The sequence below is a fragment of the Haliotis rufescens genome, unplaced genomic scaffold (genome assembly GCF_023055435.1).
Source record: "Haliotis rufescens isolate VD_foot unplaced genomic scaffold, xgHalRufe1.0.p SCAF_28, whole genome shotgun sequence".
NCBI classification, from domain to species: Eukaryota; Metazoa; Mollusca; class Gastropoda; order Lepetellida; family Haliotidae; genus Haliotis; species Haliotis rufescens.
In genome coordinates, this window is record NW_025963979.1 from 3,124,966 (window position 1) to 3,139,832 (window position 14,867).

The 14,867-nt window shown below is 46.5% G+C and overlaps 1 protein-coding gene across 1 annotated transcript; it reads right to left on the bottom strand.

The window, feature by feature from the left end:
- Positions 1-1,696: 1,696 nt before the first annotated feature.
- On the bottom strand, positions 1,697-3,853 carry LOC124119384 (proline-rich extensin-like protein EPR1). Its single transcript, XM_048402633.1, has 2 exons — positions 3,842-3,853; positions 1,697-3,187 (listed from the first exon to the last, which is right to left on the bottom strand). Exons 1-2 carry the CDS (start codon positions 3,851-3,853, stop codon positions 1,697-1,699), a joined length of 1,503 nt encoding a protein of 500 aa, XP_048258590.1.
- Between the last annotated feature and the right edge of the window lie 11,014 nt (positions 3,854-14,867).

Consider the following 14,867-nt stretch of genomic DNA (forward strand, 5'->3'; position numbering starts at 1 on the left):
AACAGCATATCTTTGAAAACAATCACTTTTGCCTGAAACAGAGTCCATTCATAATTCATAGAAGTATAGAAAGCAATTGTATGTAAACACTGGAGAGATAAAGCGTGGTGCCAGGGGACGTTCTGCGTCGAACTGTATCAGCCAGCCAATCAGCGCAAGAACTACTTTTTTTCTTTTGCAAAAAGACATGCGTCAATATATCTTCAACCCATAGGACCGGGATCATGGGTATGAGAGCTTGGGACCGGGAGCATGGGTGATGAGAGCATGGGGTCGAGAGAGAGGGGGTTGGAGCAGGGGACTGGGAGCATGGGGATGAGAGCTTGGGACCGGGAGCATTGGGGATGAGAGCTTGGGGCCGAAAGCATGGGGATGGGAGCTTGGGACCGAGAGCATGGAGATGAGATCTTGGGACCGAGAGCATGGAGATGAGATCTTGGGACCGGGAGCATGGGTGATGAGAGCAATAGGTCGAGAGAGAGGGGCTTGGAGCAGGGGACTGGGAGCATTGGGGATGAGAGCTTGGGACCGGGAGCATTAGGATGAGAGCTTGGGGCCGAGAGCTTGGGGATGAGAGCTTGGGACCGAGAGCATGGGGATGAGAGCTTGGGACCGGGAGCATGGGGATGAGAGCTTGGGACCGGGAGCATCGGGATGAGAGCTTGGGACCGGGAGCATGGGTGATGAGAGCATGGGGTCGAGAGAAAGGGGGTTTGAGCAGGGGACTGGGAGCATTGGGGATGAGAGCTTGGGACCGGGAGCATTAGGATGAGAGCTTGGGGCCGAGAGCATGGGGATGAGAGCTTGGGACCGAGAGCACGGGGATGAGAGCTTGGGACCGGGAGCATGGGGATGAGAGCTTGGGACCGGGAGCATCGGGATGAGAGCTTGGGACCGGGAGCATGGGTGATGAGAGCATGGGGTCGAGAGAAAGGGGGTTTGAGCAGGGGACTGAGAGCATGGGGATGAGAGCGTGGGACCGAAAGCATCGGGATGAGAGCTTGGGACCGGGAGCATGGGTGATGAGAGCATGGGGTCGAGAGAAAGGGGGTTTGAGCAGGGGACTGGGAGCATTGGGGATGAGAGCTTGGGACCGGGAGCATTAGGATGAGAGCTTTTGGCCGAGAGCATGGGGATGAGAGCTTGGGACCGAGAGCACGGGGATGAGAGCTTGGGACCGGGAGCATGGGGATGAGAGCTTGGGACCGGGAGCATCGGGATGAGAGCTTGGGACCGGGAGCATGGGTGATGAGAGCATGGGGTCGAGAGAAAGGGGATTTGAGCAGGGGACTGAGAGCATGGGGATGAGAGCTTGGGACCGAAAGCATGGGGATGAGAGCTTGCGGCCGGGAGCATGGGATGAGAGCTTGACACCGAGAATATTGGGATGTGAGCTTGGGACCGGGAGCATGGGTGATGAGAACATGGGGTCGAGAGAGAGGGGGTTTGAGCAGGGGACTGAGAGCATGGGGATGAGAGCGTGGGACCGAAAGCATGGGGATGAGAGCTTGCGGCCGGGAGCATGGGATGAGAGCTTGACACCGAGAACATGGGGATGAGAGCTTGGGACCGGGAGCATGGGGATGAGAGCTTGACACCGAGAACATGGGGATGAGAGCTTGGGACCGGGAGCATGTGGATGAGAGCTTGGGACCGGGAGCATGGGGATGAGAGCTTGACACCGAGAACATGGGGATTAGAGCTTGGGACCGGGAGCATGGGGATGAGAGCTTGGGACCGGGAGCATGGGGATGAGAGCTTGGGACCGAGAGCATGGGGATGAGAGCTGGCGGCTGGAAGCATGGGGTGAGAGCTTGACACCGAGAACATTGGGATGAGAGCTTGGGACCGGGTGAATGGGGATGAGAGCTTGGGACTGAGAACATGGGGATGAGAGCTTGGGACCCAGAGCATCGGGATGAGAGCTTGCGGCCGGGAGCATGGGATGAGAGCTTGACACCGAGAACATGGGGATGAGAGCTTGGGACCGGGAGCAGGAGACTCGAAAAGGGAAGGTGGGAACAAGGGACTGGGAACAGGGGCCTGGGTGCAGGAGACTGGGGACAGGGCGATGGGAACAGGGGACTGGAAATAGGTGAGTGGGAACAGGGGGCTGGGTGATGAGAGCATGGGGTCGAGAGAGAGGGGGTTGGAGCAGGGGACTGGGAGCATAGGGATCAGAGCGTGGGACCGAATGCATGGGGATGAGAGCTTGGGACCGAGAGCATCGGGATGAGAGCTGGCGGCTGGGAGCATGGGATGAGAGCTTGACACCGAGAACATGGGGATGAGAGCTTGGGACCGGGAGCATTGGGATGAGAGCTTGGGACCGAGAGCATCGGGATGAGAGCTGGCGGCTGGGAGCATGGGATGAGAGCTTGGCACCGAGAACATGGGGATGAGAGCTTGGGACCGGGAGAATGGGGATGAGAGCTTGGGACTGAGAACATGGGGATGAGAGCTTGGGACCGGGAGCATGGGGATGAGAGCTTGGGACCGAGAGCATCGGGATGAGATCTTGGGACTGAGAGTATGGGGATGAGAGCTTGGGACCGAGAGCATGGGGATGAGAGCTTTGGACAGAAAGCATGGGGATGAGAGCTTGGGTCCGAGAGCATGGGGATGAGAGCTTGGGACCGGGAGCATGGGGGATGAGAGCTTGGGACCTGGAGCATGGGTATGAGAGCTTTGAACAGAAAGCATGGGGATGAGAGCTTGGGACCGAGAGAGGGGGGGGGGGGGGGGGGGGGGGGGGGACTTGGGACCGGGAGCAGGAGACTCGAAAAGGGAAGGTGGGAACAAGGGACTGGGAACAGGGGCCTGGGTGCAGGAGTCTGGGGACAGGGTAGTTGGAAAAGGGGGCTGAGAACAGTGGGTTGGGAACAGGGGGTTTGGGAGCAGGAGACTCTGAACAAGGTGGTGGGAACAGGGGGGCTGAGAACAGTGGGTTGGGAACAGGGGATTGGGAGCATGGGACTGGAAATATGTGAGTGGGAACAGGGGGCTGGGTGCAGGAGACTCGGAACAGGGTGGTGGGAACAGGGGGGCTGGGTGAAGGTGGCTGGGAGCAGTGGGGTCGGAGCAGGTAACTGGGAGCAGAGGACTGGGAGCAGTTGGGTGGGAGCAGGGGGCTGGGAACAGGGGGCTGGGAGCAGGAGACTTGGAGCAGAGGACTGGGAAAAGGGGGCTGGGAACAGTGGAGTGGGTAATGTTCAGTACCGTTCAACTTAGCCTATTTTACCCCGGACAGCCAAATTGGTTGTTTTAGTGCCAACATCTAGAAAGAACCCACATGCCTTATTCTTTACTGTGTCAATACACACTACAGCTGTGGGTGTTATCTTACCGTCGTACAACCCCCTTCTCCTGTCTAACAACTGGCTGTCTAACAAATGGGAGCTAACCACAGATTGCCCTCGGGATTAAGAGTCGTGCACGGAGGGGGCTTATGATTAGAAGGGATACGCCGAATGTTTGCTGTAGGTTATCTCCCATTATCTCCTATCTGTAAATGTCACTTAACACCTCCTTACGTAGCCGGATCTTACGTATGTTCATGTGCGTGGGTCACTGACCTTGCACCACGTGGTATAATTTCTTTACTTACAAATCCTGAGTGACATGGTCAATCTGAGAGACCGACCCAGATCATCGAGAGGAGCGGACGGATTGTGCGCATAATCGTGAGGTCCGTTACGCGCCCGCCGCTTCACCGCAAGGACGACGTCGAATCGCCGTCCGACTTCCTGCCGAAAAGTAGGTGACAGGGCGAGTCTCCGCACCGGGGACATTGGCCACTCTCTCCCAGTGTGCGTGTCACGTGCTTACTACCAACATGTACCTTTTCGACCATTCTTTTCGTGTGCTGGAATAGATTTTACTATTTTGTCTCTCCTCAGGATCACCTAATCCTGAATAGTATATTATAATAACGTCACGTTTAAAACTCGTTTGACATAACTATGCTTAGAAGTGTTTTTGAATGTGATAGTGACTCCAAAAGATGTTACAGATCAATAAGCATACGATTTACTGGGTTGTTCTTTGCTATGACACATGATAAATCAATAACAATAGATGCTGCTTGGGTATTTATTGATTTGTACGTCATTGTCAAGATCACAATGACATTTTAATTTGGTCTGACAAGTGTCGTTGAACAGTAAATGGTTATGAGAGTAAAATGTAAGCTGGTTAAAGTGAATGGATAGGCTTTGCTTGATTTGTACATGTCACCATCATGCATTTTGGGCAATCTTTATCTTAATTATGGGCAGTCGTTGAAGACTGCGTTGAAGAAACGTTGACCAGGTTGGGCTGTGTGTCTTGGTTAGACCCAGGTGTTTGAGTGATGTCCCTAGCTTTTGTGGAGTGCGTGTTATACTTTTATTGATTTATTGGTTGTAAGTATTACGCCATATTGAATAATATGTGAATAGATACAGTATGGCATTTGGAATTTGGAATTTACATCATTGTGTATATATTGTGAATCTGTCTCAGTCTGTACCTCACAAAGTACGACTTATGAGCTCGCTTAAGCGCCAATATATTTATTATTAATGTAATACGTCCTGTCAAATGGTATGTTCACATCACTTTATACGTGTACACTACGACATGTAGTTTCATGTCACTATAACTGTACCTCTTGGCTAGCTACGTCTACCTGCAGTAAGTTGACAAAGGTTATTTGAACAAAATGAGGGTGAGCTCCATTACGTATGTAAACCGGTTCTAGTTTGGTACATATAGGTACTTGAATGGTATCAAAAACTGTAAGTAATGGACCGCCCCGTGGTCTAGTGGTAGAGGGTCCGCCCGGAGAGCGGAAGGTCCTGGGTGCGATCCCCGGCCGCGTCATACAAAAAGACGTTAAATGTCTGGCGCTCGGCATTAAGGTGCTAAAACAAAGACTGGTCGCCTCGGAGTCAGTATACTGTGTCTGAATGGGGTATTCATAATAAACTGCGGCATGGTATCTCAGTGGGCTAGCACTATAAATCGGCTCGTTACAAGACGTGAGGACGTAGCTGGCGGCCAAGGCACTGGGGACGGTTACCATCTAAGAGATATATTTGATATATTGGCATTGTGCTTGAATATTGTCATATAATGTTTATTATGCATGTTTATGATCAGATAGTGAAATAGATCATCAGTGGGAAAGTAGGAGTAAGATAGTAAGATATATTGGAGGAGTGAGATGGTTCAGCAACACTGAGACAGTACAAGAGATATGACGTGTGTATGAGTTGAGTGGGAAGTGTGACAGTGGAGAGTACACGAATGTGGACTATTTTGGATATTGTTGGAATTATAGTATTTGTGTTATGTCTATAAATCAGTAAAATCCCCTGTGTTATGTGGTCATTTCATGTGTGACAGTCAAAACACATTACAGATCAATAACCAAAGATCTTGCTGGGGGTGTTCCTTGTCATGTATGCCGTGACAGATCATCGTCAAGTATTGTTACCCTGGCATACCGCTCGCCGTTACATCGACAACAACGTTTTCTGTCATCTGTGAATTGAAGGTAAAACATTGATTCGTCTGTTAACATGGTGTAACATCACTGGCGCACATCCCGTCCCTGGTGTTGCCTTGTCCACCCCAATCTTTGCCATCTATAGTAAGCTGTTAGGGTCATACTCTTCACAGGAAGCCTTGCTTTCAGGTGGGCTGCACAGAGCCGTTTGTTTTCGATAGATGTTGAAATTCGCTTTCCTGTAGTTATTGTACAGAACTCTCTATTGATAACAGGAGCAGATTTGAATCAATTTCGTAGTACAATTAATGTAATGAGACGAGCTTGTCTAGGTGTCGTTGTTTCAGGCCTGGCAAGCACAGGTTTAAATTTAATTGTGCTTAGATGTTGCGTTCAGATGAGACGACACGGTATTGTTACTATACTCCTCAACAATAGCTGCATTCAAATAATTTTTTCCTTAATCTTTTGTCTGTGGTATTTTTATTTTTCATATCCCCGTGTTTGATAACGCCAGTTCTTGATACCTTTTGAAATTACGAGTCGGGGTGAGGCTTTACACAAGCTAAGGCGGCACAATTGTTAAATAATGACCGTAACATTCTTCAATGTATTACATTTAAACTACAGTCGATATTAACAGGTGTGTACGTCCAAACGGGCCACTAAGATGGTGGAGAGAACAATGTGTATGTGTACGTCCAAACGGGCCACTAGTGTGGTGAAGAGAACCATGTGTATGTGTACGTCCAAACGGGCCACTAGTATGGTGAAGAGAACAATGTGTATGTGTACGTCCAAACGGGCCACTAAGATGATGGAGAGAACAATGTGTATGTGTACGTCCAAACGGGCCACTAAGATGATGGAGAGAACAATGTGTATGTGTACGTCCAAACGGGCCACTAAGATGATGGAGAGAACAATGTGTATGTGTACGTCCAAACGGGCCACTAAGATGATGGAGAGAACAATGTGTATGTGTACGTCCAAACGGGCCACTAAGATGGTGGAGAGAACAATGTGTATGTGTACGTCCAAACGGGCCACTAGTGTGGTGAAGAGAACCATGTGTATGTGTACGTCCAAACGGGCCACTAGTATGGTGAAGAGAACCATGTGTATGTGTACGTCCAAACGGGCCACTATGATGATGGAGAGAACAATGTGTATGTGTACGTCCAAACGGGCCACTAGTGTGGTGAAGAGAACCATGTGTATGTGTACGTCTAAACGGGCCACTAGTATGGTGAAGAGAACAATGTGTATGTGTACGTCCAAACGGGCCACTATGATGATGGAGAGAACAATGTGTATGTGTACGTCCAAACGGGCCACTTTGATGATGGAGAGAACAATGTGTATGTGTACGTCCAAACGGGCCACTTTGATGATGGAGAGAACAATGTGTATGTGTACGTCCAAACGGGCCACTTTGATGATGGAGAGAACAATGTGTATGTGTACGTCCAAACGGGCCACTTTGATGATGGAGAGAACAATGTGTATGTGTACGTCCAAACGGGCCACTTTGATGATGGAGAGAACAATGTGTATGTGTACGTCCAAACGGGCCACTTTGATGATGGAGAGAACAATGTGTATGTGTACGTCCAAACGGGCCACTTTGATGATGGAGAGAACAATGTGTATGTGTACGTCCAAACGGGCCACTTTGATGATGGAGAGAACAATGTGTATGTGTACGTCCAAACGGGCCACTTCGATGATGGAGAGAACAATGTGTATGTGTACGTCCAAACAGGCCACCAGGATGGTGAAGAGGACAGTGTACGTCCAGGTGTACACGGTGTATTCTAACCTCAAGACGGTGTAAGCTAACCTTAATACAGCGAAAAGAGAGCGCAAATATATTATATAACAGTTTTTCATCCATAAACTTAGGCACTACAGTAAACTACGGTTATAACGAACTCGCTTATAACGAACTGACGGTTATAACGAACTTACTTTTTGGTCCCGACTACTTGCTGTAGTCTTGCTTTATATGTACTTATAACGAACTACGGTTATAACGAACTAAAATTAGTAGTCCCTTTCAGTTCGTTATAACCGTAGTTTACTGTATTTAGGGACTGGTCATGTATTATACGGAGGGTGTGGGGTTATGAAAACATGTACGGTAGCCTCAATGCTGTGTATAATTACCTTAACACGGTGTACGGTAGCCTCAATGCTGTGAACAGTTACCTCAACACGGTGTACGGTAGCCTCAATACTGTGTACAGTTACCTCAACACGGTGTACGGTAGCCTCAGTGCTGTGTACAGTTACCTCAACACGGTGTACGGTAGCTGAAATACTGTGTACAGTTACCTCAACATGGTGTACGGTAGCTGAAATACTGTGTACAGTTACCTCAACACGTTGTACGGTAGCTGAAATACTGTGTACAGTTACCTCAACACGGTGTAGGTTGCCTCAATGCTGTGTACATTTACCTCTCCACTGTGTACGGTAGCCACAATACTGTGTACAGTTACCTCAACACAGTGTATGGTAGCTTCAATACTGTGTACAGTTACCTCTACACAGTGTACGGTTGCCTCAATGCTGTGTACAGTTACCTCAACAGGGTGTACGGTTGCCTCAATGCTGTGTACAGTTACCTCAACACAGTGTACGGTAGCCGCAATGCTGCATACAGTTACCACAATACAGTGTACGGTAGCCTCTGTGTACAGTTACCACATCATGGTGTACGTCAACATCAAGACGGTATACGTCAACATCAAGACGGTATGCGACAACATCAAGACGATATACACATCAAGACGGTACACAAAATCAATATGCTATATGGCAACAACAAACAGTATGCGCAAACATCAAGACGGTATACGGCAACATCAAGACAGTGTGCGGCAACATCAAGACGGTATACGTCAACATCAAGACAATATACGTCAACATCAAGACGGTATACGACAACATCAAGACGATATACACATCAAGATGGTATACAAAATCAATATGCTATATGGCAACAACAAACAGTATGCGCAAACATCAAGACGGTATACGGCAACATCAAGACAGTGTGCGGCAACATCAAGACGGTATACGTCAACATCAAGACGGTATACGTCAACATCAAGACGGTATACGACAACATCAAGACGATATACACATCAAGATGGTATACAAAATCAATATGCTATATGGCAACAACAGACAGTATGCGCAAACATCAAGATGCTATACATCAACATCAACATCAAGACGGTATACGTCAACATCAAAACGGTATACGGCAACATCAAGATGGTATACGATAACATCAAGATGGTATACGACAACATCAAGAAGATATACACATCAAGACGGTATACAAAATCAATATGCTATATGGCAACAACAAACAGTATGCGCAAACATCAAGATGCTATACAACATCAAGACGGTATACGTCAACATCAAGATGGTATACGTCAACATCAAGACGGTATACGTCAACATCAAGACGGTATGCGACAACATCAAGACGATATACACATCAAGACGGTATACAAAATCAATATGCTATATGGCAACAACAAACAGTATGCGCAAACATCAAGACGGTATACGGCAACATCAAGACAATATACGTCAACATCAAGACGGTATACGACAACATCAAGACGATATACACATCAAGATGGTATACAAAATCAATATGCAATATGGCAACAACAAACAGTATGCGCAAACATCAAGACGGTATACGGCAACATCAAGACAGTGTGCGGCAACATCAAGACGGTATACGTCAACATCAAGACAATATACGTCAACATCAAGACGGTATACGACAACATCAAGACGATATACACATCAAGATGGTATACAAAATCAATATGCTATATGGCAACAACAGACAGTATGCGCAAACATCAAGATGCTATACATCAACATCAACATCAAGACGGTATACGTCAACATCAAAACGGTATACGGCAACATCAAGATGGTATACGATAACATCAAGATGGTATACGACAACATCAAGAAGATATACACATCAAGACGGTATACAAAATCAATATGCTATATGGCAACAACAAACAGTATGCGCAAACATCAAGATGCTATACAACATCAAGACGGTATACGTCAACATCAAGATGGTATACGTCAACATCAAGACGGTATACGTCAACATCAAGACGGTATGCGACAACATCAAGACGATATACACATCAAGACGGTATACAAAATCAATATGCTATATGGCAAAAACAAACAGTATGCGCGAAAATCAAGATGCTATACAACATCTAGACGGTATACGTCATCAAGACAGTATATGTCAACATCAAGACGGTATACGGCAACATCAAGACGGTGTACGTCAACATCAAGACGGTATACGTCAGCATTAGGGCGGTATTCGGCAACATAAAGACAGTATACAACATCAAGACGGTATACAACATCAAGACGGTATACATCAACATCAAGACGGTATACGGCAACATCAAGACGGTATACGTCAACATCAAGACGGTATACGACAACATCAAGATGGTATACGTCAACATCAAGACAGTATACGACAACATCAAGACGGTATACGTCAACATCAAGACGGTATACGTCAAATCAAGACGATATACACAATAAGACGATATACAAAATCAATACGGTATACGGCAACATCAAGACAGTATACGACAACATCAAGACGGTATACGACAACATCAAGACGGTATACGTCAAATCAAGACGATATACACAATAAGACGATATACAAAATCAATACGGTATACGGCAACATCAAACAGTATGCGCAAACATCAAGATGATATAGATCAAGACGGTATACAACATCAAGACGGTATATGTCAACATCAAGGCGGTATACGCTAACATCAAGACGGTACACGTCAACATCAAGACAGTTTACGACAACATCGAGACGGTTTTCGCTAACATTAAGACGGTATAAGTCAGCATTAAGGCAGAATACAGCAACATCAAGACGGTATACAGCAACATCAAGACGGTATACGACAACATCAAGACGGTATACGGCAACATCAAGACGGTATACGGCAACATCAAGACAGTATACAGCAACATCAAGACGGTATACGACAACATCAAGACAGTATACAGCAACATCAAGACGGTATACGACAACATCAAGATGGTATACGTCAACATCAAGACGGTATACGGCAACATCAAGACGGTATACGATAACATCAAGACGGTATACGACAACATCAAGACGGTATACGTCAACATCAAGACGGTATACAGCAACATCAAGACGGTATACGTCAACATCAAGACGGTATACAGCAACATCAAGACGGTATACAGCAACATCAAGACGGTATACAGCAACATCAAGACGGTATACGTCAACATCAAGACGGTATACAGCAACATCAAGACGGTATACAGCAACATCAAGACGGTATACAGCAACATCAAGACGGTATACAGCAACATCAAGACGGTATACAGCAACATCAAGACGGTATACAGCAACATCAAGACGGTATACAGCAACATCAAGACGGTATACGGCAGCATTAAGGCGGTATTCGGCAACACGAAGACAGTATACAAGATCAAGACGGTATACGTCAACATTAAGACGGAGTGCGGAAGCATTAGCAGCTTGCATGATAGTTTCAGTACACTTTATGTGAGTAAGTCACACAGTGTACGATACATAGGCCATAGGAAGTTGAAAAACAGGTGTCGCATGACGTATAGGGGAATGCATTATAAGACCAGCCATCCCAAGTCTATCTGATACAGTCAAACCTTGAGCCTTGTAAACAACTTGGTGGATTAATCAAGGCACGAGAACAGTGGCACTTGATCCCTCACGCGCAGTACAGTTATATGTAGAGGACGTTATTTATAGTGTGCTACCGCCCTCTGCACTTATCTCCACAGATATATACCCCCACCGTGGTAGAAGCCAAATGCTACTGCTGAAATGTTACGCCGTTGTGTGCAGGCAATGATGAGGAAGGGAAGACGGCAATGTGATGGCACACATCTACATACATTATAAAGTAGCACTTTGCGAGGAGCCAATTTAGGAGGATTTAGGTTTTTTTATAGGCGAGATGTTTCTTTAACATGCAAAGGACTGTGGTAGTTCAGGCGTCTGGTCAAGAGAGCATCCTTACGATTGTTCCTCTACGTGTGGAGTGGTGCTTAATATGATGCATTTGACGCACCCTGATGTGTTGATACTGTAGTGGTATAACAGTTACTATGACAGATGGGTATGTCGATGTCAAAGTATGTGTAATCATATATTTATCCTTGCATCCTAAGGCGGTTTTACCTGGCGAAAACGGCACCATAATTTTATATATTTCACTTCAGTTAATATGTCATAAATAAAGATTAAAAATTTAGAGTGATGCATATGCTAAGGTTATCTCCCTTTTTACTTTATGTATTTATCTGAACCTCAAATAGTTTCCTTTGACATTTATCTACCGCCATGTACATCTACAAACACGCGCGCGCACTCACACAGGTACGCAAGCACGCACGCACACACACACACACACACGCACGCACAGAGAGTTGCTGCAGTGGAATCGCAGTTTAAGATACCAATTTATACCTTAACACGTATGCGGCTTTCGAACACAAAACTAATATCTGCCCCAGGATTATATTATGTTCTAGATTATAGAGCAATCCTGTTAGTTGGGAAAATATTCTGATCGTTACATGATTTGGGCCATTCTACTTGTCCCCTCACTGTAGCCCATCACCTGTACTGATGTTGTATACATCTCTATGCACAACATCCAGGTTACCATGGTCTGTTTCGTGTTTCTAACATTCACAAATAAATAAGACACTAAAAACGTCCTATCATTACACACACGTGGCGTCCATCCTTCCTACCTTGGCCTGGTTCAGGAGCCACGCTGAATGGACGTGCCAATAAGCGTAATGCCTGCACGAGCAGGATAGACTATAAAATGTCGTGTTTAACATGCCTTATGTCGACGTCTTGGGTTCTTCTCGGCAGCAAGAAGAAATATTTAATTTGCCGTGAAAATACACATTTTGCATGTCGACGATGGGTACTGAAAACAATTTACTGTTGTTTGCGTGGATGAAAAAAACTATCTACAGATCCCATATGGCGGCATCGTGTATGTAATTGTTCACTATAATCGAGATATGTGTTTATCGAGGTACACAATACAACCGCTAACTCTAGCGACCACAGGATACATGCTTGTGTGAGATCAAACTGCATATCCAGCAAAGCAGGTGTCCTCTTCTCAAATGACATCGTGCATAGGGAGATCATGCACTATTGTGCCCTGTTCCTGCAGAACACTATGCTGGGTCTTTATGCTTGGTCAGTATTCAATAGAGTGTCCTGTCACTGCGCTGGATCATTATGCTATGATCTACGACGACCTGATAAGATGCATGTGCGGTTCCAATTTGTTTGAATCTAAGATTCATCCTTCTTATCACGCACTCAGTATGCTGTGTACAGTATCGTGTCATAGCTTGCAATTACATACAGCGCAGCGCAAGGTAGATATTACTTTCAGTATTATTATTGTCACATATTATACTCTAATAGGACCGTGTTTGGTCAGAATACAATATTGTGTCATATATTACATAAACTTATATATACACTCCTATCACCTAGAGTTAGGATGCACATGAAATATTTGTCAGATACTAATACGCATTACGATTCCAGCAGGGGTGCCGATGTTTTGATTCCATACACTATTTCAAAAGCACAAGGCTGCGAGCCAAAAAGCCAAAATAGACGCTGCAGATAAGATAGTCGTGACCTTGTGTGAGTAACGATGTCATAAATACCATGGAAAGTAGATGTAGCTAACACGTGTGTGTTTCTATCACGAAAGTCGCACCCCATGTGGGATTTTCAAAAGTAGCAGCTCCTTACACCCCATGTGGGGACCTCTATAGCTGCAGGTAGTAGTCACACCCCATGTGGGGATCTCTATAGCTTAGGTAGTCACACCCCATGTGGGGACCTCTATAGCTGTAGGTAGTAGTCACACCCCATGTGGGGATCTCTATAGCTTAGGTAGTCACACCCCATGTGGGGATCTCTATAGCTGTAGGTAGTAGTCACACCCCATGTGGGGATCTCTATAGCTTAGGTAGTCGCACCCCATGTGGGGAGCTCTATAGCTTTAGGTAGTAGTCACACCCCATGTGGGGATCTCTATAGCTTAGGTAGTCACACCCCATGTGGGGAGCTCTATAGCTGTAGGTAGTAGTCACACCGCATGTGGGGATCTCTATAGCTGTAGGTAGTCACACCCCATGTGGGGAGCTCTATAGCTGTAGGTAGTAGTCACACCCCATGTGGGGATCTCTATAGCTGTAGGTAGTCAAATCCCATGTGGGAATATCTATAGCTGTAGGTCAGTACACCCCGAGTGCGGAGCTCTATAGCTGTAGGTCAGTACACCCCGAGTGCAGAGCTCTATGGCTGTAGGTAGTAGTCACACCCCATGTGGGGAACTCTATATCTGTAGGTCAGAACAACCCGAGTGCACAACTCTATAGCTGTAGGTAGTAGTCACACCCCATGTGGGGATCTCTATATCTGTAGGTCAGTACACCCCGAGTGCAGAATTCTATAGATGTAGGTCAGAACACCCCATGTGGGGATCTCTATAGCTGTAGGTCAGTACACCCCATGTGGGGATCTCTATAGCTGTAGGTCAGAACAACCCGAGTGCGGAACTCTATGGCTGTAGGTAGTAGTCACACCCCATGTGGGGATCTCTATAGCTGTAGGTAGTCACATCCCATGTGGGGATCTCTATAGCTGTAGGTCAGAACACCCCGAGTGCGGAACTCTATAGCTGTAGGTAGTAGTCACACCCCATGTGGGGATCTCTATATCTGTAGGTCAGTACACCCCGAGTGCACAACTCTATAGCTGTAGGTAGTAGTCACACCCCATGTGGGGATCTCTATATCTGTAGGTCAGTACACCCCGAGTGCAGAATTCTATAGATGTAGGTCAGAACACCCCATGTGGGGATCTCTATAGCTGTAGGTCAGTACACCCCATGTGGGGATCTCTATAGCTGTAGGTCAGAACAACCCGAGTGCGGAACTCTATGGCTGTAGGTAGTAGTCACACCCCATGTGGGGATCTCTATAGCTGAGGTAGTCACACCCCATGTGGGGATCTCTATAGCTGTAGGTAGGTAGTCACACCCCATGTGGGGATCTCTATAGCTTAGGTAGTCACACCCCATGTGGGGATCTCTATAGCTGTAGGTAGTAGTCACACCCCATGTTGGGATCTCTATAGCTGTAGGTACTCACACCCCATGTGGGGATCTCTATAGCTGTAGGTAGT